General features: G+C 35.7%; 2 protein-coding genes and 2 long non-coding RNA genes across 9 annotated transcripts; 2 read left to right on the top strand and 2 right to left on the bottom strand.

Moving 5' to 3' along the window:
* Positions 1–3,170: 3,170 nt before the first annotated feature.
* LOC133851901 (wee1-like protein kinase) lies at positions 3,171–9,039 on the bottom strand. Its single transcript, XM_062288527.1, has 10 exons — positions 8,550–9,039; positions 8,272–8,332; positions 8,109–8,175; positions 6,709–6,981; positions 6,483–6,550; positions 6,280–6,389; positions 6,162–6,202; positions 5,934–6,082; positions 3,872–4,225; positions 3,171–3,531 (listed from the first exon to the last, which is right to left on the bottom strand). Exons 1-10 carry the CDS (start codon positions 8,822–8,824, stop codon positions 3,436–3,438), a joined length of 1,494 nt encoding a protein of 497 aa, XP_062144511.1. The 5' UTR covers positions 8,825–9,039; the 3' UTR covers positions 3,171–3,435.
* Positions 9,040–12,441: 3,402 nt separating this feature from the next.
* LOC133852261 (uncharacterized) lies at positions 12,442–14,800 on the top strand. Its single transcript, XR_009895909.1, has 3 exons — positions 12,442–12,814; positions 14,104–14,197; positions 14,450–14,800. It is a non-coding gene; the product is annotated as an uncharacterized LOC133852261 (long non-coding RNA).
* Positions 14,801–16,320: 1,520 nt separating this feature from the next.
* On the bottom strand, positions 16,321–17,006 carry LOC133883118 (uncharacterized). Its single transcript, XR_009902815.1, has 2 exons — positions 16,674–17,006; positions 16,321–16,541 (listed from the first exon to the last, which is right to left on the bottom strand). It is a non-coding gene; the product is annotated as an uncharacterized LOC133883118 (long non-coding RNA).
* Positions 17,007–18,689: 1,683 nt separating this feature from the next.
* LOC133883119 (uncharacterized) lies at positions 18,690–24,173 on the top strand. Of its 6 annotated transcripts, none has more exons than XR_009902817.1 (16): positions 18,690–18,824; positions 18,928–18,958; positions 19,087–19,154; positions 19,437–19,476; positions 19,554–19,603; positions 19,693–19,821; positions 19,990–20,200; positions 21,408–21,736; positions 21,821–21,949; positions 22,036–22,172; positions 22,305–22,402; positions 22,562–22,653; positions 23,248–23,366; positions 23,579–23,676; positions 23,750–23,776; positions 23,921–24,173. XR_009902817.1 is itself a non-coding variant. In XM_062322336.1 (15 exons), the coding sequence occupies exons 1-14, from the start codon at positions 18,801–18,803 to the stop codon at positions 23,637–23,639; spliced, it is 1,518 nt and encodes a 505-aa protein (XP_062178320.1). In that variant the 5' UTR covers positions 18,690–18,800; the 3' UTR covers positions 23,640–23,676; positions 23,921–24,173. The 6 variants fall into 6 exon arrangements, 4 of the variants coding, with proteins under 4 accessions (XP_062178320.1, XP_062178318.1, XP_062178321.1 ...); XR_009902816.1 differs by having other exon boundaries at positions 23,575–23,676; XM_062322336.1 differs by lacking the exon at positions 23,750–23,776.
* The last annotated feature ends 546 nt before the right edge of the window (positions 24,174–24,719 follow it).

The raw sequence follows: 24,719 nt of genomic DNA, 5'->3' as shown, positions 1-24,719 counted from the left end.
CAACTCACATATAAAAGTGACATGTGTCTTCTTTTTTTAAAAAAAAAAAAAAAATGATATTATTGATCATAAAGAGAAATCTTGCTCAGCAAGTACAATACTCAGACTTGGTCTAACGAAGCAAATGTTTAAACATGTGAAAAGCACATATTTTTTTTATTAATCCTATTAAAAAAACATGTGAGTGACATGCAGCTCTCGCATGCTAAGGGACACGTGTCAATCTAATATGTGAGTTGTATAAAATTTCCTACAAACCAATTTGGAAGAAATTTATGTCCTTAATTAATATACCATATATCTTTCCACGCCCATCTCATCTTGGTTTCAACATAAAAATAAATGAATAAATAAGTTTGACTTTTCCTTTTTTAATTTATGTAGGCTGATTTTTCTTTGTTGTTTATGCTAGCTGCTTGCTTCATGGATAACCTAAAAAAACCAGGCTAAGATGCCCCTTCACATGCATGCACCAAACGTATAAAGATTATAGTTTTTAAAGCAATTAGTGTAATTTGAATAATTATTTAGCTAGAATTATGGTAATTATTGCACTCTTTCTGACACAGCTAGACAGTGAATGCAAATTAAAAGATTGTTATATGTATATTATAACGATCGATCGAGTGCATATTCGGCCACAAATATACAAAATTATCTGCCTGCATGAATGCATTTGTTTTTTATCAATATATATAAAAGATCATTAAGGAAAATTCTATTTAACAATTTATATTGTTGAAGATTTCAAGTTCCCTCTAAGAACCTACCCGCTCCAAAATAATCCCATTACGTACGCACGCACTTGAAATCGAGCATGTAACAAAACCCAAATATTAATAATTTGAGGGACATGTTGCTTTTTAGATAGGTTAGATGGCACCGGTGCAGGAGATCCACATAATTTTTTGTTTGTTTGAGTCTATATATGGATGGTTTGCAACAAATATTAATCAGATGGTGACCCATTTGAATAACTAAATAAATAAATAAAATGAAAAACTTCACTTATTACTTTTAATTTTTTATTATTTTTGCAATGAAATACTCAAATTTTAAAAAAGTGTTAATTTAAGGCATCCATCTTTCAATTTTTTTCAATTTCAACTCATTCGTTAGAATTTTCCGTTAAATCCTATCAAAATTCTCAAAATGTTTTTTTTTTTTTTGAAGAAAAAAAAATTATAAAGATTTTTAAAGATTCAGGCATGGTATTTTTACAAATTTCATTAAATTATGACTAACATATAGATCTTAGCAATTTTTTTTCTTAAAAAAATGAAGAAATATTTTAAAATTTTTGACAAGATTTAACAAAAAACTCTAAAAGAATGTTGAAATTGAAAAGAAAAAAAATATTGAAAAAATAAATATCTTAAGTTAACATTTTTTTATATTTTGAATATTTAATTACAAAAATAATGAAAAATCAAGAATTGTAAGTAAAAAAAATTCCAAATAAGAAAGAGTTCAAAAACTAGCTATCATGGCTATACCGCACTGCTGTTATTGGTCTCACCAATGGTTATAATAAAGAAAAACGAAAATCCAGTATCTTATGTTTGATAGCAATTGTAAAGGCCAGGCTCTGATTGCCTTCCAGAGATTCTGGATATTGTCTGGTCTTGTTGGCTCTATATATATTAAATTGTCGAAACTTGTGTTGCAAAAAGCATATATGCACGGCAACCAACAACAAAGACAGATTCAATACGTGTATTTTGTCCGGCATCCAAAACGTTCTAGTCACCTACTTTACTAAAACAATTGTCCTTAATCCATATTCTTTAATTACACCATGTTTGGCTCCTGCAATTTGATTTTTTCCTCCCGAAACGGCTTCAGAATTATGCTTGCGATTACGGGTGGGCAAAAACCCTTCCACTCGCACCGCCCCGTCCCGGCCCTAAAAATACTGTTTTTAGTATTATTTTTTTTCTACGGGTACGGATTGGATTTTAATCAACCCGTGCCGAGCGAAACGGATTGCGGATTGAAATTTAAAAAATTCCAGGGACCCGCCCCGCCCCAGCCCACCCCTCTGACTCTTATCTAAAGACTTAAAATTCTAAAAACCCTACCCAACTACCCCCTTCGCCATTTTTATTTTCTTAGCCGCATACCTTTAAGATGCATGCCCTTCATCTTCTTCCTTTTCTCCTGCAACCCCTCACCCCCTTTCGCCTTTCGTCATCTTCCTTCTATTTCTGAGAAAGACAGGAAGAACCCCTCTACTTTTTCCATTTCTGAAGAAAACTAGCAACCATGGTTTTTCGACTCAATATTCAACTTCTAGAGTACTTCAAACCTCACTTCCTAACCACTTTATCTGCCCAATTCTTAAGTGCGCCTGCATAATCTTTTATTGGCAATATTCATGATTCCTGTAAACAAATATGCTATTATCTCATTCTTGATCTTTGATTATGTGTTGAATAAATTCATGATTTTGTTTCTTGTTTCGTCTCTTCATCTTCTTTGCCCAAACCCGCCCTGTACCCCCCAACCCGCACCCCTGCCCCATGCTCACCCCTACTTGTGATTACAATGGTATTTGAGAATTTTAATAGAATTTAATAAAAAAAATCTAACGAAAGACCTCTAATTGAAACTGTCTGAAAAATAAATATCCTAAATTGAGATATTTTTAAGTTCAAGTATCTTCTTTTAAAAATAATAAAAGTTCAGTACCCTTAAGTGAAGTTCGTCTCTTCATCTTCTTCTCCCAAACCCGCCCCGCACCCCCGCTCCATGCTCACCCCTACTTGCGATTACAATGGTATTTTGAGAATTTTAATAAAATTTAATGAAAAATCCTAATGAAATACCTCTAATTGAAACTTTCTGAAAAATGAATACCCTATATTGAGATGATTTGAAGTTCAAGTATCTTCTTTAAAAACTTATGAAAGTTCGGCACCCTAAAAGTGAAGTGCTCCCAAAAATAAATTAATAAGTTAAATAGATAAATGCTTCATTTTGAAACTGCCATATACTTTAAGACACGGAGGATTGGCATGTGGTGCACTAACTTGGTGGTCATGTTTATCTATTCAGCCTGGTATATACTAATTAACAAAATATCTTAAATGGAAATGTAGATTTTGTTAATCTTCCTATTTTGCCTTCCAATATCTAATGAAATGTAATTAAGGAAGGCCAAGAAAATATGCTGCAACAGTGAAAACATTTCCATTAGCATTGCATACCTTCAATCCATGATACATAATCACTCAAGATTGCCTCTCTCCATACTTTACAAAATCTGCACCCTGGGGGGGAAAACTTGGTGCATAAAGACTGCATGTGTGAACAAAAAATATGCTTACAATCGGCCATTCATAAGTTACCCCATGCCCTCCTTGCTGGGTCAGCTGATTACTAGTGGCTGCAAATACAACATTCCAGTCCTCCTCAAAAATATCAAGGTTGCAACTAATATGTTGCATTTCTGAGGACCCTGCCAAAAATTGGATTTTCTACCAATTCTTTAGCGGAAGGCCGCCGGACGGGATCTGGGTCTACCATCACCTAATAGAATTAGCAAAACAGAAGATAAAATCGGCAATGTCATTGAAAGTTTCTTATAACTAAAAATCAACTTTAAAAATTATATTTGATGAAAGCCAACTTTCTTTTAAAGACAAACATATTATCTTTTACAAGATAAAGAAAGCATATGAGAGCAATTTGAACTATGCCCAGATGCAGATTAATAGTACTCAACCTAATTAATATTCTATTAATGATTCTCCATGCAATTTTCATCCAAAGCTTCTTTCCACGCAGAACAAAGATGACAGGAGTAATATTTCCTCAGTTACAAAAGAAGAGCTCAAGCACAACTGACAGATAGAAGAACTTATTGTACCTTAAGTAAATTTTGAAGTTGCAATGAATGACCAGGAAGGAGTGGCAATTTTCCCTCTTTGAGATTCAAAACCTGTGATCCTGATTCTGGCAAAGGCGACCCTCTAATAAGCTCATAAATAGCAGCTCCCAAGGAGAAGATATCAACTTTGTCAAGATGATCATATTTCTCATTCAATATTTCTTGAGGCATATAGCGTGCATCACCCTCTTCAATTGGCAGGCTCTTATCAACGAGAGTTGCACATCCAAAATCACCAAGCTTATAAACGCCACTTTTTATGTAAATATTATCAGGTTTTACATCTAGGTGAGCTATTCCTCTCTCATGTATAAACTGCAATGCTTTTGCAATCTGTGCAAATTAGGTATCAGAAATGGCAAATAATAATGGAAGTAGAAAACTTGTAGTCAAAAGATGTTAGGATCAGTTGAAGAATATAGAGAACCATGTTGGCTTCTGGATCTCATAAAAAGACTATACAAAAGACAAGGAAAAATGAACAGAAAAACAAAAATAAAAGATTGCATTCCATCTTTTTTTACAAAAATAAGCAAAATAAAAGAATGCATGTCATCTAGTAATCCATGGCATTGTGGCCTTCCTTCATAATGGTAGTTCAAACATAATGAAGCAAGCAAAAGATTCATATCATCACCAAAACTGAAGATTAAATTGCTAGAATAATCTCTTCACAAACCAAAAACTACATGCCCATAATTCTAAATGCTGGCATTAAATCTATCTGGTGCCAGTGGCTCTTGTGTGTCTCATTTATGCTGCTGGAACAGATAAAAAAGCACCTAGATTGACCATCAACCAAACCAGAGGTTCAACTCCCATTGGAGGGACACTTCCGAAACAACATTCTAGCAACTTTGTTTTCATCCAGCATTCTTACTAACCAGAGAGCTGGCACAGAATCTCCCCCTCCTCATTCCAAATCCTTTCCATATGAGCTATCCAACTTTTTCCAATTCTATCTCTTGCCTGGTAAGAAAGAGCTTACACAGAAAACTAGGTCCTTGTATGGATAAGTTCCCCACTAGGAGAGTTTTAGAGGGTATAGGGGTGGACATATATATGGGCTTAACATGATTCGAAGCCAACCACTATGTATAGCTATGTGTACCAAATGAAAGCCTTCATAGAGTCTCTTACTTCCCTTCTCTTGAGGAGCTTCATTGTATGTTGAGCTTTACTTTAATGTGGTGTGTTTGGAGGGAATGAAACGCACGCTGTTTTGAAGATTGTGAGATTGATTTGATGAACTTGAAGAGAATAATGCTACAAACGATGTTTATGTGGAGAGAAAAAGTTCAGCTTATGCATGAGTGTTCTTTTTTTGAATTTATAGATAAGTGCTATCTTTTTTCTTTGAATTAGGGGCTTCTTGTATACGTCCTGTGCACTATGGGTTGCGCCCCTTTGCGCCTTTTGAATATACTCTACTTATCAAAAAAAAAATGTTGAGCTTTACTTTACAAAATGATTTGGCATATTTGAGTCTTTAGTCGAACCCATGATAACATCTTGAATGTCAATTTAGCAAACCAATGCCTTCAATAAGTTCAATGATAACTCTTACAATAAGTTCAATGATGAAGTTTATTTCAATGGTAACCATGTAGCCTTCAATATTTTAGTTAATATTAGAATATCTTTTTTTTGATAAGTAGTTTATATTAGAATATCTTGACACTGTATCTTTATAGTTTAACTTCAACACACACGAGATAAGGAGCTCGTGTACAAAACATTGGCACCCACAATGAATAGTTATGTAAAAGAAAGCAGTAAACAGCTACTTAGGACCATTGTATCACGTGTACGGATGTACAATTATATCTTCTAAGTGATATAGACTTACAAAATAAATTTGTGGTCCACAATCATTGCTATTATTATACCATATTCCTTTTGCAAGGAAAAAAAACAAAAGCAAAAAGTTCTATGTGATCAATCTAGTAATGCCTTCATGCTACTGCATGTGCCACATTTTATTTAGTTATCATGAAGTTTCAATTGTGAGGTAAACAAAATGCCCCAGAAAGAACATAACCTGATGCAAGACTTGCAATACTTCTCCCTCTATGAATAATTGAGAAGATTTACTGATAGATAAGCTTTTATCACAGAGCTCCATCTGAATGTAGAGTTGCTCATTTTCAAACCAAGAAGAGTAGTATGCAACAATGTTTTCATGAGACCCTAGAAAGGAAAGATGGTCAAATTCAATAGAAGAGATATTAAGCAGAAATACAAAAACTGAGAAAATATACATACATACCTAAAGCTGCCAAAGCTTGAACTTCCATTAAAGCTTTCCTCCTGCAAAGTGAAATATTATTGCATAAGCAAGTTACTTGACCATAACATAGAAGTATCTAAATGCATAAAGAAGCTACCTTTCTGTATCTTGATGTAACTGCCGTGTGCTGTGTTTCACAGCATACAAGCAACCATCAATTCTCTTCAAGACTTTGAATACACGACTAAAGTTCCCTGTACCAATTTGCTGCAATAAGAGCCCAAAACTTGACAAATAAGAATATGAATAAGAACTAATGATTTTTCAGAAAGTCATAAATTTAGGCATATTTACAGGTACCTTAATCTCATGGAAATCAGTGTGATAGCGTGAAAGGCCATCTCCACCAATAAGTGCTGGAAAGAAACCTGCAGGTTGCAGCATTATGGAATTAAAACTTCAAGATGAAGAATCTCTGAGAACCTTCTGCCAACTCAATCTCCCACCTCCAAAGGAATAAGGGAAAAATGGATGGAAAATTTCTCAAATGAATCTTACAATGAGCCTCTAGAAACTAGAACTGTACCTGCACATTTTGATCTTTGATTGCCAAAAGGATCTAAGTCCATTTCTGAAGCACCCATCAAATATGGATTCTTAATGCAAGGAGGGGGCATAACCCTACAGCGCAAGGCAACTGCAGATTGTGATACATAATTATGAATCTTCTGTGTTCCAGATACGGCTACTTTATCTAACTTCACTTCATCAGTATCTGTACCAAATGTATCATTTGCAAGTTCCACCACTTGTTGATGGCCAGACAAGCTAGGACTGAGAGGATTTACCAAGATACTATCTGCAAAAAGCATAGAAGTTCAGTTGCAAAAAGGAAGGCACTACCTTTTAGCATCTGAAAAGTTTAAATCAACAAAAAAGTGGAAATTCATGGAATAAAAATGATTTGTTGTAAATATGTATTCAATACTTTGTCTGCTTCCAGGTGTAAATAAAATACACAGGCAGGTAGCAAAGTGCTGCCACAAAAAGGAAATTAATGGAAAGGGATGGATAGATACAATAAGAATTGCAACATCCCGTGTACTTCATGCTTATTGAACAAGGGGTCAAGACCCTAGCCTGCATAATTCCACACATCAGACATGTTCATCAAACAGTTTCAAAAACAACTTCTACTTAGATACATCTTAGGACGCATTGCTGTTCATTTCAGAGAAGTTTCTCTCCAATTTCATGATGTTAATGAAAAGCTTAAGTTCTTGGAAGTTTTATAATTTAAATCCTAATCAGGTATACAATTTGTTCACATTCACAGTGCACCTTTTTTTTTTTTTTTTTTTTTTAACTTGATGCAAGGAAACGAGCATCTCTGTTCTACAGTGTAATCCAAACAAACCTACCATTATCAGAGTACGACCCAATGACTTTTAGATACATTCGCTGTCTAATACCTGTGTTGTACTGCATTGGTGAGTAAAGGTGTTCAGAGAACCCACTTTCTGTCAAATGTAAGGCAAAACCACATGCTCCACTTGACATTAAATACAAATTCAGGTAATCTTGCATTACAACCAATACCCAAAACCTTTTTCCACAAGACACATTGACTCCCATACCCTGCTCACTACGGTATCCCAACTAGCACTGAACAAGTAGTTACTATGAATATAGCTTGCTTCCTCACACTACTCAAACTAAACTAGCACAAACAACCAAATTTGTGGAGAATTTCAATCCTAGATACCTCAAATGTTTCATATAAGGACATCTTTAAAGTTCACATACCTATAAAAACGAGAATTTATAGTGAAACCCATGTATATAATAACAACACCGTTCCTTCAGAGGACGCAAATGAGACAATTCTCATGACTCTATCAACCAATACAATCCGATGGGTTCCCTCAATCTATTATCTGAAAACATTCAACAAACAAAAACTCACAACTGCAGCAATAATCTCACCTGGCCGACGCCTCTTACTCTTCACAGTATTCAGCTTATCCGGCGACATTGGGCAAGGAATATTTTCCTGTGGAAACAAAGCGAAAAAATAATATTAACTTTTTTTTATCAATCCTAAAATCACATCCCTAAGCATGAAATCTGAGACATTGATTTACATCACCTTGTTGCAATCGAAACCGTTCAGTAAATTTTGATTATCCGGGGTGATATAATCTGGAGTGCTACATTCACAGCAAACCCCCCCCCCCCCCCCCCCCAAAAAAAAAAAAAACATAAGAAAAATGATGGTAAAATAAACAAACAGAAAGTCTTCGTATAACACAAAAAGAATCAGAGCATCAATTTTTTTCCTCCAAAATTGCACATTAAAACCCTATAAAATCCAGTATTTGTTCATTCATTTGTAAGCAAAATCTGTGAAGGAAATAAAAGTTTCACCAGAAGAAATCTTGGCTGAGAATGAAATCTTTCTCGTCGGCATCGGCGTCGGACGGAAGATTCGCCTCCGCGGCGGCTTCTTGCTCCAGAAGTTTCTGGAAGAGAGAGGGGGGGTTGGATAGTGACGATGAGGTGGAAGAAGATGATTGGTGGACCTGGTGGTGAAAGGGAGCCACTGAGATCTGCCCCAGCTGAACCTGCAAGCGCCTCGCTAGCGTGCCCTCCATTTCTCTACTCCTCCCGTTGCCGCTCTTCTTTAGGGCTTTCCTCTTCATCAACCTTTATCTCTCTCTCTTTCTCTCACTGTCTCTGTGTGTGCCTAAATTGCTCGATTTTCGAGCATGAAATTCAAATTGCGCGGGATGGGGGTGGATTGGGTGGGATGAGAACTACACTGGAGAATTATTTTATCTTTAGATCTTGTAGTTTTGTACCGTCCGATGGTGATCAGTCGATTCCCTGATTGTGGTTTTCTGCGTTGGGTGCATTGTGTTGCGTACTACGTAAGCTTTTCTACCTTTAGTGGGAAGAAAAGTTGGTGTGCTTTTTAAGATTAGTGCGCGCAAATGGAATAATTGTTTTTTTAATTATTATTTTTTATAAGTACACAAATGAATTAAAATAATATAAGAGTAATGATCGAGTAATGCTACATGTCATATTCATGTCCCTCTTGTATCCCTCTAAAAATGAGGTGGCTTTTAAAATCACCATTGAGCTTGTGATTGATCAAAATTGAATTTTGATCACATGGTGATTTTAAAAGCCACATCATTTTTAAAGGGACACAAGAGGAACATGAGTATGACGTTTAGAATTACTCGTAATGATCGAATACTATCTAAAGACACAACTTTTCACCACCTAATTTATGTGGCAAGGTGGTCCCCACTACTTTTTAAATTTTTTTATTCTTTAAAAATAAATTAAGGTATAAGACCACCTTGCCACATTGTCAATGTGGTAAAAAGTAGTATCTTTAGGTGGTTTAAAGATTTTAATTTTTTTGATTTTTGTGTGGGTCCTTCTATATTGTATATAGTATTTTGTTTATAGTTAAAGACAGAGATGGTATCTCCGTCCAACTTTCGACTAAAAATTGACGAAAATACACGTCAACACCTTTAAGAAACTATCACGTGTCATATGTCCCATTAAAAATAAAAAGCTAAAAATATTAAAAACATTATAAAAAAAACTTTTTGAATAAAAAAATAAATAAATAGAAGGGTGGCTTAAGCCACTCCATGACCCTTTGGAATAGCTGGAGCAATATGGGGTGGGCGAAACCACCCCTAACAGCCTTGGGTGGGCTCAACAACCCACAATGGCTAAACCCTAAGATATATATAATTTTTTTTTTTCTTTTTCATTTTCTTTTAGGCTTGTGGGAGTGGCCAAAAACCAACTTACAGGCCAAACAATGGTGGTCGAGCCACCCCAAAGCTCTTGGAGGTAGGGGTGAGCAGGGCAGGCTTGTGTTGCACCCGCGAACCACACAAAAAATGAAGAATCTGTGCGGTGCAGGGTGATATGTAGGGTAGGGTGTTGAGGGGTGAATTGTGCGGGTTGTCCCCGATTCAAGCCAAAACATGGAAAACTATCATACGATTCATACCAAAGCCAAATTCAATACCTAAAAAGTTAGCAAAGCCAAATTCATCAATACATATAAGTCTAGAAGCATGAGAAACCAAACAACCAAACAAATCACAAACAAATCAACGATAAACACCAACCAAATCATAGAGGACACAATTGCAATTCATGGATCTACAACCGAAGGTCTTGAAGTGAGCGTTGACGATTTTCCCGATCTCCTCGTCAACCCAGATCTAGAGCACCATTGAGGAGATAAGGATGATTGGATGAGGAAATCATGACTCTCGTGAGGGAATGGCACTCGAGAGATGATGAATGAGGATGATCGAATGAATGAGTAGGGATTAGGGTTTTTTCATGAGGGGGATAGTTTAGGATTTTAGTCTTTACACACGAGGCTGGGCGGGGATCCGGGTAAAAAAATAACTTAAACCTGCGCCTCGCCCCACAAAAAAATGTAAAATATAAATTTGAACCCGCGTTTTTTAGCCTGAAATCCGGCTGGGGCAGGGCTGTGAGTTGGGGCGGGTTCACAGTTTTTGATCACTCATACTTGGAGGTGGTTTCAGTTACCCTCATTTTGCTCTCTAGGGGTGGTTGAACCACTCCAAATGGCGATAGGGGTGGTTCGGCCACCCCCAGATCGACTATCGGGGGTGGCTTAGTCACCCCTCTATTTGTTTCAAAAACAAATTAAAAAAAAAAAATTAAAAAGTTTTTAATTTTTTTAAAAGTTTTTATTATTTTTAGTTTTTATTTTTATTTATTTTTAATTAGGCATAGGGTCACACATTGGGTTTTTAAGGCCAGTGACGTGGATTTTTATTAATTTTTAGACGAAAGTTGGATGACGTCACCATATTCGCATTTAGTTATAAACAATATACCATACAAAATGAATCATAAAGAGCAAAAAATAAGTATTTAAACCACAAGGGGTCAAACGTATTTAGCTCGAATATAAAAGAGACAAGGCCTCAAGTCGTGTGTATTTGGTTGTTCGGATCATGGGTTCCTCAAACCTTGCCATACATTACTTCATAGTCTCCGCAAATCACTAAATATCACAAACAGAGAAGAAAAAAAATCCTCTTTAATAGTCTTAGCAAAATGATAATTTTTATTTGATGAGAGATAGTAAGTACTGTTTACTTATCAAAAGAATAAAAAATAATAAAATTTCTCTCTCTCCCCCCCCTCTTTTTTTATTTATTTTTCGCACTCAAAGCAAACATTCATTTCTCTCTCACATTTTTATTTCTTATCCTAACGTTTATTTATCTTTAAAGCATATGCCCTTTTTTAAAAAATACGACCGTTAGGAGAAAAAAATTCAAAAATATAACCGTTAGGAAAAAATAAATAAAAGAATATGACCGTTAAAATAAGACAAATATTTATAAATATGACCGTTATGAAAAGACAAACATTTAAAAATATAAATGTTATAGAAAGAATAAAGAAATATTTGAAAAAAGAATATTTATATGTAATAGTGAAAGTGAATAAATAAAAAAATGAAGCTGCTGGAGATGCTTTAAAAAAATTGATAATTTAAATAGTGGAAAAAAGAAAATTAGCTATTTTTGCTTGTAAAATCTAGTTAGTCTATTAAGAATGCTCTGAGAACTATTAGAAAGCTCGTGAGTCTACTAGGAATGGTATTATACTATTAAAAATACCAACTATTTGATAATGTTATTTCAAACTTTAAATTAGGACAATGTTACTACAAACTATTAAAAATTGTCAATATTTGCTCATGTTAGGGATTTGGCCAAGGGCCACCCTTGAACTTTTATTCCCTAAATTTTTAGTTTTTAGGTTTTATATAAATATATTATTTATAATTTTTATAAATATTATTTTTGGTAAATGGGAGACATTCAATTTTTGGTAATTTAAGACTTAAGAGGACATTGACTCAAGACATTGACAATGTAATGATAATTTGAGGAAGTATATATGCTTTTTCATAATAATAATAATAAAGGGAAATTTCATTTAACTCCTTTGAATTTTTCATCACTTTTGCAATTATTCTCATAAAGTTTAATAATTTTCAATTTAGTGGATTCAACTTTTAATTTGTTGCAATTTTACTCTTCTATGAGAATTTTCATTAGAAATCTCAAAAGAGAAATGCTACACAGAAGACTTTCTTCCGTCCCTCTTCCGTCTTTTTTTCTACGTGGAATTTCTTTTTCGTTTTTTTTTTTTTAAAAAAAAGGAGAATGAAAGGTTTAAACTAAGAAAGTGACGGTCCTTGGTTTCATTTCCCCATTTAGGCATTTCGGCATTTGCCCCCCAATTTTCAGTTTCCCTCCATTTCTCCCTATTTTCGGCGTCGACCACCACCCCCCTCCTCCACTGTCCCACTCTCCCACCAAACGGCCAACACCGTCCGGCCCTCTCAGAACACGGTCCCTCTCAAACCATCGATCTCGACCCAAGCGAACCCATTTCCCAAAAGTCGACGGTGCGCCGGCCACCAACCCACCGACAGATCGCCGACCAGCAGACCGAGCGCTGCTCGTCTCTCTCTCTCTCTCTCTCTCTCTCTCTCTCTCTCTCTCTCTCTCAGATTTTGGGTCTCTCTCCTTGCTGACCCACCGACCACCACCCATCGGAGCACCCCCCCTCTCTCTTGCCGTTTTCCTGCTGTAAGTTTTCTCCTCTCTCTGTCTACGCTTTTCATGATTTTCTTAAACTCTTCTTGGTTGCTTGGAAAACAGAGGAAAAGAGAAGAGAGAAGAAATCTGAAAGTCATGATTTTTTTGATTGATTGAGTTATTGGCATTAATTAATTTAATTTCTTTGGTTGTTTGGTGCTAAAGTTTAGGCCTTCTTTGGATTTTTTAAGTGTTGGGTTTTTTAGTTTAGCCTTTGACTATGTTCTTGCTGTCTCCGAAGGTTTCTGCAACCTGAAGCAGGTTGGGTTCTTTTCAAAGTTTTGAGCTTTAAGTTCCATAATTTCTTATGGGTCATTATTTTTTTTTTTCGTTATTGTAGAAGTTTGCTATTTGATTGCTTTGTTTTTGGTTGGTGAGAGAACTGAGGTAAAACAAAGAATGAAAAGCAGGGTTGTGTGTTTTTTTTCGCTTTGTTGTTCTGTTTCCAAGAGAATGTGAAAGATAAATTGAACTAATTCTAATAGTTGGACTAAGGTAATAGGCTTTCTTTGGATTTTTTAAGTGTTGGGTTTTAGTTTAAAGGTTTTGAATCAGCTGGTGGGTGTTGCGGTTTTTGTTGGATTTATGGGTTGTTTGATCATCTGGATCTTGTTTTGTTGTAACTTGTGTGATTTTTTGTTGCGTTCCTATGGTCGTACTAAGAACCAAAAAAAGTGTTGATAGGTATATAATTTTGGGTGTTTTTATGAATTGGGTTGTTCTTTTGTTTTTTGGTTCGTGTTGTGAATCAGGTTATGGTTGTGTCCTTTTTTGAGGCTCTTATGGAGATATGTGATCTGCTTTAGTTTTGTTTAGGTATTTAGGATTGATTTTGTTGTGTAAGTGAATGAGTCAGTTTTATTTTCATGTAAATAGAGTTTCTTTTCGTTTTGTGTGAATTATTTTAGGTTAAAAGATCAAAATTAGTTGCATGCTGATGTGGGTTTTGTTGTATAGGTTAGTGAGGATAATGGTAAACATTCATTCTTCTATGCTTGGATTCCATATTTTTTCAGGTTGTAAGAACAATAGGCAGAAAAAAAAAATTTCATTAGAAGTTTTGCTTTTGATTTGTTTTTACTCATCTTTTGCTTAAAAAGTAGGGTTTGTCTGTACATGTATTTGTTTGTCTGTGCAATATATACACTTTTCAGAGAATTGCATGTGGTTTTAAGTTTTGGATCCTTGTGTTTGTTAAGAACCAATTCTTTTGAAATATCTGTTCATTTTCTCCTTATATGGCATTTGGATGCTATAAATGTATAAGCTTTTCTTTTTAGGGCATATATCTGGACCGGTTTGATCGTGGAGGAGTTGATTGATTTGATCATCTTCTAACATCTTGGAATCTCAGGCCTATTTGGTACTATGACGGTAAATGAAGTGCTATATATACTTTAACTCATTTTCACTACTTAATACAGTTCTAAGCTTTGGAATGTATTTGAGACTTGTTAAGCTATTTAGTTGCTTTAAGCTTTGGAATGGTTGTTTGAGTGCAATATGTTGTGTGATGTTTCAGATTTTTTGCTATTTGGGTCCTTTTAGTTGTTTTTGTATTCCTTCATTCATTTTTGACTTGTTCATTTCACTATTGACTTCCTTGATTCTCTGACTCTAGAACAGGTTGCGGCATTGGAGGGTGTTGTTCTGCCACCAAGGCGACCCAGTTAACAAACATGGAGGTGGATGAGCGTGAGGAGACCACATTGCATGATGTCGACATTGAGGAGATGAGGAGGAAGCATGCCTAGAAGTGATGATCCATTATTTGGTTGGGAAAAGTAGTTATCTATGTGCAAAACCAGACCTGAAAAATTTATTGTAGGTGGATATTAGGAAGTGAGTTATGTCTTTTTAGCGTGATCGGTGATCATTCAAAAACAGTGTTTTTTTTTTTTTTTTTTTTTTTTTTTTTAATGATTGAAGTCTTGTAATCTCTGTCACTTCATAATATGACTGCATTTCTTTGAACTTTTGTCACACCCTCCGTCTTGAATAACCTTTTTGATTCTACTGAGAAACTCGTGTAGTGAAATTTGGTTTTATGATTCAGTCTTGATGTTTTTAGATAATTTCATGTCCTTAGATGGTTGCGTCTTACTTAATGGTGTAGGGAAGAATTCCAATTTAGATTATGGATTCATCTGCTATCCAATGTAGGTTACCACGTTCCTGAGCCACACATTCCGCAAAAGGATAAAGATAGACAAATATATACTATAACCGAGGAAGCAATTATGCGTATTTGTTGTTGTGATATAAGCAATAGAAATAAATCTTGCAATAACAATGTTTTGACACAAATCTTTTTTTTTTTTTTTTGGAACCATCCTTTAACATATCTACTTGACACAAATCTTCTGAAGTTAAAAGTATTTATAGAACCAAATGGTTAGAGTCAATAAAACATAAGAAACGCATATGTACTTTTGTTGTAAAATTTTCATATAACATAACACTGCTTGAGGTAATGGAGACATGATACATCGGGAGGTCACTGAAGAAAAGCAAATATTGTTATTCTCTCTTAATTTAAGAATGTATTCAAGCTTGCAATGTATATGTTACTTGTTACAAACAAATAATTACCCCTCAACAACACAAGAAAGGAAAAAAAAAAATTAAAATCAGCAAAACTACAGTCCTGAATTGTCCGAACTGAACTTGTTTGAGCAGCTATGTTTTGACCCCAACACCTCTTCACCTCAAGCTATCTTTGGTGTTACTCCTAATAATCATGAAAACTAAGTTAAATTTGGCTAACATATTATCCTGAAATCACAAATATTATAAACAATTTAAAGTTAATTTAAAGTTGCAGAAGGAGCTCTATTCCATGAGAATGATCAAAATAATCAAAATATATAATAGAGCTTCCATGCCCATCCCTTTGCCAACTAACTCATAGCTTTCAATTCCACTGTGGGACAGCTTGCAATAAAGAACTTCCAGCAAAATTTGTGAAACAAAATGAGATAAATTTTTTTAATGGAATATAGCTTTAAAGACCAGACCTGTACACAAAATTCTTAATGGAAATTTGATCAAACAGGTTGCACTCAAAGTGACCCATCCAATTAATTGTAAGTAGCATTTCCTGTATCAATTGAACTCAAAATTCACTTCCCCATTGACTCAGATCTTTTGTGTTCTCTCTTTAAATTATAGTTCATAGGAATATCTAAAACTTGTTGGAAAAAAAAAAAAAAAAAAAAAAAGCTCAAGCTAAAAAAGACCCCATTCACGGATACACTTTACTTTAAAAGCTCTAAAAGCCTCCAAAATAAATCTAAAAGTCCCCAGCAACTAGTTCCGGAGCACACTTTACCCTAAATCAACATGGAATCGCAACTTACAAAAGAGTATGATAAAATCAATCACATAGTCAATCCAATAACAACAATAAAGTCAATCAACTCAATCCAATCCAGAAAATCCTGATTCCACTTTGCTATAAAATAAAATATAGATTCAGATCACCGTAAATTGCAAGATTTCAACCTCAAAGCACCATGTTATTATCTATCTTTTGTGACCAAATTCAGTAATATACACAAAGATGATATCAAATCGTACCTAACTGTCTCAAAACAAGGTAAACACAAAACTGGATCCAAATTGAACCAATTCAAAATCATTCACCAAATCTGCTGCAATCCCACTAGACCCCACACCTTGAATCCAACACGATTCCAAATTCAACATCCACTGGTCCCTGCAAAAGCCATCAAATTTTCAATCTTTCAAATCCCACTCAACCCCTGGACATACCATTACAAGAATTACTCCTCAATAATACATACATCAACAACCAGAAAGAATAAAAAGTAGATGTTAAATTCTTTACATCTCCTTGCAGCTCCACCTCGCTAACCCAAATCTTGTGGAATATATAAAGTCATATAATGGTTGAATCTATGCTTGAGAAAGGAACTGCAAATGTTAGGTTCTATAGAAATCTGAACTAATTAATAGATTAGCGCTACCTATACATCCAGGGAAGATAAAGATTCCTGCTTTTGAAGAATCGCCTTTGCCCGCAGGCTTAATAATATTAAGAACAACATGATTGTCACCCATTTTTCCAGTCCAAGGGAACAACAAAGCCAGTTCCTTTTGTATTCAACACAACACAAGCTTATGAAAACATGCAACCCAAAGCAAATATCTCAAAAATAAAATTGAAAGAACTGGCCCATGTATAAAATCGTGGGGTAGGTCATGCATCTACAGAAATGGGTGACCAAAAAAAAAAAATGGGCAACCAAAAATCAGTATTCGTAAACCAAAGCTGGGGGGGGGGGGGGGGGAGAGAGAGAGACCTGGTCGGAGAGCACTCGATCTGCTGGGTCTGAGAGAGAGTCCGGTCGTTGGGTGTCGGTTGGCGGGCCATTTGGTGGGCGGCGCTCGGAAGGTGGGGGAGGGGGACGGTGGTCGGTGGGGGAAATGGGGGGAAATATTCTGCAGATCTCCGAGAGAAATGGGTCGCCGGTCGGAAGAGATGGAGATGGGCTGTGGGCGTCGTTCGTCTGGGGTCGACGGTCTGCTGGGTCGCGGGTCGAGATCGGTGGCCTGCGGTGTTCTGAGAGGCCGGACGATGTCGGCCGTTTGGTGGGGGAGCTGGACGGTGGGAAGGAGGGCGGTGGTCGGCGCCGAAAATTGAGAAAAATGGGAGAAAACTGAAAATTGGGGGGAAATGAAACCAAAGACTGTTGACTTTCTTAGTTTAAACCTTCCCTTCTTTTTATTTTATTTTTAAACGAAAAAGAAATGCCACGTAGGAAAAAAGACGGAAGAAAGTCTTCTGTGTAGCATTTCTCATCTCAAAAACCTAATGGTTAGTTGGTTTGGTAATTTTTTAAAGTTTTTAGGTGTATAAGGGTTATTTTACTGTAACCATCAATTGAATCTCAAATTGTAATCGAATGGTTGAAATTGTAAAAAATTAAAAGTTTGTTACATTAAATTAAAAGATTTTAAATTTGGAATAACTTCACAAAATGGTATCGAATTATATGCTGTGCAAACGTCTCAAATTGAAATATCCATGTTTCTAAATGTGTTAGGATTTGCTGTTAAATCCTAACAGAATACTCAAAATACCCTTATTTTTTTTAGGCAAAAAAAGAGAAAAAAATGTTAAGATTTAGGCGTTGCTCAGAATTTAACAGAATTTACAAAAATACCTATGCCTAAATCTTTGAAAAAGTTTATAATTTATTTTATTTTTTATTTTTTTAAAAAATACAGGAGTATTTTGAGAATTTTGGCAAAATTTAACAGTAAATTTTACTAGAGTATCCTTAAGTGAAACGTTGGTGTGTTTGGGTATTGAATTTTGAGAATTAGAATTGAATTCTAATTCTCTTTACAAATATCGAGGTAAAAAATTGTGTTTGGGTGTTGAATTTTGAGATTGAAAAACATTATTTTTTAATGGTAAGAAATGATTGGAGAGGCCGCGCGGCCTCCCCCAAGGGTCGAGGCGGCCACCCCCAGTACTCGGGGGAGGCCTCGCGGCCTCCCCCAAGGGTGGCAGCCACCCCTCTGTTTTTTTTTTAAATTTTTATTTTTGATTTAAATTATTAATATTTTATTATTTAAATGTGGGACCCAGGCATTTTTTGGGTCAACTTTTTCTGCGCGTGGGTCCCACCATTAATCTGAAAAGACAGCCTTGAGTGGACTCAAAATTCGGATTTTTATGCGGGTGGGTGGGTTTTAGAAAAAACCCGAGTGGAATAATTATTCCACTTGGTTGCCAAACACACCCAGAAATGTAAATACCTTAATTTGAGACGTTTGCTATTTCAATATCCCTTTCTCAAAATGGGCTCCTTTAATTTCTAAAGAATAATTACAAATGTCATGGAATTTCCAGCTAATAATAAACAGAAGGAAAGAAGAAAATTTAGAGCGAGCGATCCACACTGCAAGTGAAACCTGAAGCTACACAGCAAGACCGAGACGCCAGATGTGGCGGCAAAACGTTTTCCGGGTAAAACACTTCTTCTGAACAGTCTGCTTAGTGCTTTACTCTCTAATGTTTTCTGATTTTCACTAAGCTAATCGCCTCTCTTTTCTTTCTCATACACAATCAGGAAACTCCAGACTCTGACCTGAGCATTTCCGGTAATCCTCGCTATTCCATTATCTACATTTTCACTATATTCATGTGTGTGTGAAAATAAGTCGGCCTTCGAATAAGCTAATCGCCTTTCTTCTCTAATTATATTTGTAATTTTCTTTGAATCTGGCAGATGGGGAAGATTTTGATTCTAATTTACCCAATCACTGTGATTCAATAAGTCGGCCTTCGAATAAAAAGGTAGCGATCCTCCTTACTAATAATCTTCCATCGTGTAAATATATATGTGAACACTCGTTATATTTATATGTACAGTTTGAGGTTTTACTTAGAAAATGATTGGACGTGGTTTCAAAATTGAATTGAGAAGTTTTTGATTGAAACTTAACCGACATTTTGGGCATTTTATATTTGTTCCCTGCACCAGAGTTTCGAGTCAATGATCAGTTTTACACTAGATGTCGCCATTATATCTTTAGTTTCCTATGATTCAATTGTAATTGTAGTTTTATGCTCTGATAGGAAGAATTGCAACTTCCATCAAGGCTGGAGAGGCTTAGAGGTATCATATTTTTGATAAATTTAATTGATAATCATCATGTAGGCGTTTGAATAGTCAGTGTATTGTGTCTAATGCAGGTACCCTTGAATGGGACTATGAAGGAAAAACTAGCAACTTATCTAACGAGGCATGTGTGATTAAAAATTGGTGTTTTTGATCCTCTTTGTGGCTACTTGGTATAACAAAGGGTGTTTTATAATAATATTGTTTAATCAGAAGGAAACAAATGTCTCTCTTGAAGACGATGTTGAAATGCCCGAATTCCATAATGAGGGTCACTTCATATTCTCCCCGAAGAAGGCATTTGCGTGCAACCCAGATGAGGAAATGATCTCTGATGACGAGGTACAACGAAGTAAGATTAAGATATGGCCGTTTGCCTGTGTGGTTTTATGGCAATTATCCGGGTGGCCCTGCTTATTTTAGGTTTTTGTTGTGAATGTGTGGGTTCTCTTACAATCTCTTTTGTCGTTGTGGCAAGACATTAACGTTCTTTGTAATCTGTTTGGAAAGGAAAACAGTGTGCTCTCAACATTTTCTGCTACCTCTGGCACTAAAAAGTTCCACAAAGACAATCTTCAGAGCCTTGGAAGTGGGAAGCAAGATGGGTCACAGACATGGTCCGCTGTGAGAAAAGAAGCTGATGAACTGATACATTTGAACAAGAATCCTCTGTGTTCATCATCCCATTCTGCCCACGTCATAGCTAACAAATCTCTTAAAGGTGTTTCTTCATTCTTTTATGATTGTTTGAACTAATGTTTGCCATATTCATGTGCATGTATGCATTATCTATTTATCTTCGCATAGAGTTTTCTAGTGCATATCAAACCCTGGGGGGTTAATGTAGAAGCATTTTTTTTTCTTTACTTTATGTATGCCCTTTGGTCATAAGTCTTTATTTTTCTTTAAAATAGTTTAAATGCTGGTTGTCATATAGTGTTTTTTCACTTTTGGTATTTTCTAAACTCATACTCTGTCCATGTAAGTTAATTTTGCAGAACTTGCAGAACTGATCAATCAGTGTATTCAGTGCCTATATTGTCCCAATTTATTAAGAGTAGGAGCTTATCCTTTAAGTATTTATCATCGAAATAAAATGGAAATTGAACAGACAAAAGAAAAGGAAATTAATATGCCTGTTGTGTAATTACCATTAACAGGGTACAATGGGGTTTAAGGTCATATGTGCTCGAGAGTCCAGGCCTTATGGAATGGCTAAGTAAATCAATATTTCAAAATCAGTAATATCCAGATGCTAAAATAGACGTCCATGCCCATGCTTATAAACTGGAAGTATTGTATGCATAAGGCAACAATCGCATTTGTTAATGGGTTGACTATTGTTCAGTAATTAGCTGTGTTGCTGGACTTCACATTTGGAGATCACATGGCATTTGTAAATAATCTCATATTTTTTTTAGGGAGAACTTTACCTATAGCCCTTGATCTTTCATCAGTTTTGCAAAAATGTACCTAAACTTTAAAAAGTATTAATTTAGGGTATCCATCTTTCAATTTTTTTCAATTTCAACCCTCCGTTAGAATTTTCCGTTAAATCTTGTCAAAAATTTCAAAATACCCCTCTTTTTTTAAGGAAAAAAAAATTGTTAGGATTTAGGCGTTGGTCAAAATTTAACGGAATTTGCAAAAAATCCATGCCTGAATCTTTGAAAATTTTTACAATTTTTTTTTTTTTTAAAAAAAATACAAGGTTTTTTTTGGGAATTTTGATAGGATTTAACGAAAAATTCTAACTGAGGGTTAAACTTGAAAAAAATTGAAAGATAGGTACCTAAATTGACACTTTTTAAAGTTTGGGTACTTCTTTGCAAAAGTGATAAAAGATCATGGGATAAAGTGAAGTTTTTCATTTCTTTTATTATGAGAACTTGGTTCTATATGGAAAGCTTGAGAATCAACTGTTGCAGGTGCTAGATGCAAGGCTAAGCTAAAATATCCATTCAGTTTCCAGTCACATAATGAAGGACGCTCTTGTCCTTCTATCTCTAAGGATGAAAATGATGTGTTATTCAAGGGTCATGAAGAACCCAAACGATTAGACCCCATCGAGCCTAGATACAAAGAACATTCAATTGCCGAGGTTCTTGGAGATTGCCAGGGAGAATATGAAAATCAGTCAGAGATTGTGCTTGCTGAAGTGGGAGCTCTTGTGCATGGATGCGTTGAGCGATCCATGGCAGAGCTTTTAGATGGCCTTCAGGATAGGGCTAGTCTGCTGAAAGGAGTTTCTAAAATGGTCTGCTGTCTTCTTTGACCCAGAACTTTTGTTCTTTTCCTCCAATTGCTATATATTCCCAGTTTGATCTGGCACTTGCTGCAGTGTAGTAGAACAAGAAGTAAAAGGGGGCAGATTGTTGCAAAGAGAAGTGTCTCTCCCCTGGGAGATAGAACTGTTGATAGTGAGGACTCCCCTGAATCCATGGGTAGTGGATCATCTAGTGAGGATGAGGTATCTGTTGTGTTTAAGCCCCCTACCCCTCCCTTATTTTCCTTCCTGTTGATACCATATAGAGTATTTATACTTAGATGTTAAAGCAGGCCAAAGATCAAAAACTAAAGGTTACTACCCCAGAAATGAAAGGGCAAACTATGGCAGATCGGTTTCAAGAAGCTGTAGGTGCCACCTTTCTAAATAATGAAGGGGCCATTGTTGCAGTGCCTAAACCATCAGGGTAAATAACAGGAAAAGATTTGGTATATCACATCTCACCATATTACGTGCAATGTTACATGGTGTAGATGTTTGTAGAAGAGAATTTGAAATTAGTACTTCTAAACTGAGTGTGTGCTGCCAAATTCTGCAGCATTGGATTATTTGGGAAGTTGCAACAGCTCATGCAGAGTGAAAAAGAAAGAGATATGGATTTTTTGAAGAAGTTGCAGACTGGATCTAATGCAAATGGTAAGGCCTGTGACCTTTTTTTTTATTACCCCCTCTAAAAAGTGTGTTAACTCATGGAAACTATATCATATGCACAGATCAGTGATATAAACATATAACAAGTTTGTGCATGTGATTTACCCATTGCTTGACACTTTCTATTGTTTGATACCTGCTCAGATGAAACAAGCTACATTGTTGTAAAAATCCTGGCTAGATACTTGGATGCAAAGCTGACGGTTTGTCAATGCTCTTTTGGCCAGAACATGGAGGTGATGTGTAAAATTGACAACAAGTTTAATGTGGATTTGTTTTTGTTTTTTTTTTTTTTTTCCGCAAAAACTTGCTCATGCAACCGCTTAGCTACTACTTTAGTCCAAGATAATAGATGAAAAGGTCCTTGCTTCTTTCTTAAGTACAACTAATTTTCCAAATTAGAACAGTTGATTTCATTGAAAGACTACAACCTGATTACATATTTACAGATTGCTTTAAGATCTGGATTTTATTCTTCGCGACCAGAATTTTCTTGGTCACATGGGTAGTGATACTTTATAGCTTCAAAGCCAACATTTTTTCTCAAGCATACTCCTGAAGTCTACATTCCTTAAAATTATGTCATGAAGAGGGTTACTCAGCACTGCCCATAGATGTGATTTAGGAATAAGAGACTTGCTTTGGGCTATTGTATTGTAGTAGCCCTTTCCTCCCCCACCCCAAAACACCAAAGGAACAACAACCAAAAAAAAGGATCGAAGACTTGTGATTTCAGCTGCATGTTTCTGATTAGATGTATATGCATGTCTTTTAAGTGTTTCTTAAATGATGATTGACAATGCATACCTGCTTTTGAGAGCCTTATGCAGTCAGGGAGCCCCCAAATACTGGTAAATGGAGGAAGGAAAAGAACTATTATTTTCAACCCAAGAGTTAGCAGCGATGTTGACCTTGAAGTTGGGAACTTGATTTGTATTCATCCCCCATGGTATGGACACTAAAATTTTGACTTAAGCACTGGTCTATTCTCACAAGTTTTAATTAGAAGACAATTATTGTTCATATAGTTAATTTAAAAGGGAAGTCTTTTTTCCTACTGCACTACTACAGTCAGTGTTGAAAATTTGCCATCAAGTAGTTTAGTCCAAGGTTCTTCTGCTGTAAATGATGTTTAATGGCGAATTTTTTTTGGGCAGGAAGGAGGTTCAAGTGGGAAATGATGAGAGCATTCTTCTCTCCACATATTTTTCCCAAATTGTAATTTGACCAGCTCAGGCACAGGCATGCAAGAAGTAGAGGTACATATTTGCATCCCATGTACCATGTGCTAAGTTCAGTTTCATCTAGAATCACGCGGTTCTCTATGTACAGCCTCAAACTGTGTTTCACTCGGCAAAGGCAAGAAACATGATTGGACAAAGCATTACATCTGTGATCCCCCACCTTTTTTTTCCCCCCTCTCTTTTTCTGTTCTTTTTCCCTGATATGATGCTTTGGACCCTCTCCAAGTTGTACCCACTAATGACCATTCTATGGGTGCAGGAGGAAGATGGGTTTCTTGTGCGAAAGGAAGAAACTTACATACATACTTTAGATAGTATCTTTTTGTCTCTTTGGTTGACAAGACATGAACGGTAGCGATGCAAAAGTTTTACCTTCGAGTTTCAACTTACTTGGGGCCGGAACAGTATGGACGAGTAGATCTGATATGAAATATTTGAAGTAGCTCCTTTGATGAAAAATATATTTTAAAGATTTGATATGAAATATTTTAAGGAGCTATTTTGATGGAAAATATATCTACTAAGCAGTAATAAAGAGTTACTTTTGATATTAGAGTCGATACTACGATGAAACTGTATCTTCTAAGCTACTATTTTATTTTATTTTTTATTTTATTAATTTTTTTTTTCCTGAGATTACAACAGGGGATGGAGGAGACAAAAATTACAGAAACAAACACTTAAAAAAGGCTAAGCAACCTAACAATAAGCTCCGAAACAACCTACTCAGTGCAAGTAAACAGAAATCAAAAGAGAATATGTCAAATGAATGACACGATTCTATAGATTCTTGGGACAGATACTAAGAAAACTCCGGTTAAGGCGGTAAAAGTATGTACAAGAAAGGTCACAAACATCGAAAGGTTCCTTAACCCTCCCCAAACCCCCACTTCTAAGTTCTTAATTATTTCTTGCTCTATATGTCTTGTTCTAACTTGTTGGATTAATTGCCTCTTGGAATCTAGTTTTATTTTTCAAAGATGGTAGGATTCCTAGCCGTTCTCACTTTCTTTCTTGTGATGTAGAAGAGGGGCGATTATTCATCGATCAATTAAGGA

Source organism: Alnus glutinosa, chromosome 12 (genome assembly GCF_958979055.1).
Source record: "Alnus glutinosa chromosome 12, dhAlnGlut1.1, whole genome shotgun sequence".
NCBI classification, from domain to species: domain Eukaryota; kingdom Viridiplantae; phylum Streptophyta; class Magnoliopsida; order Fagales; family Betulaceae; genus Alnus; species Alnus glutinosa.
The sequence above is the reverse complement of the archived record's forward strand: the minus strand, read 5'-3'. Positions and strand labels throughout refer to the sequence as shown.

Coding starts and splice junctions, on each gene's coding strand:
- LOC133851901 (XM_062288527.1), bottom strand. CDS start 8,824: ATGAAGAGGAAAGCCCTAAAGAAGAGCGGCAACGGGAGGAGTAGAGAA. Junction 8,176..8,271: donor ACGGTTTCGATTGCAACAAG/GTGATGTAAATC, acceptor TTGTTTCCACAG/GAAAATATTCCTTGCCCAAT. Junction 3,532..3,871: donor AACTTCAAAATTTACTTAAG/GTACAATAAGTT, acceptor TAATTCTATTAG/GTGATGGTAGACCCAGATCC.
- LOC133883119 (XM_062322334.1), top strand. CDS start 18,801: ATGTGGCGGCAAAACGTTTTCCGG. Junction 21,737..21,820: donor TGAAAGGAGTTTCTAAAATG/GTCTGCTGTCTT, acceptor CACTTGCTGCAG/TGTAGTAGAACAAGAAGTAA. Junction 23,367..23,574: donor ATTTGTATTCATCCCCCATG/GTATGGACACTA, acceptor TTTTTTGGGCAG/GAAGGAGGTTCAAGTGGGAA.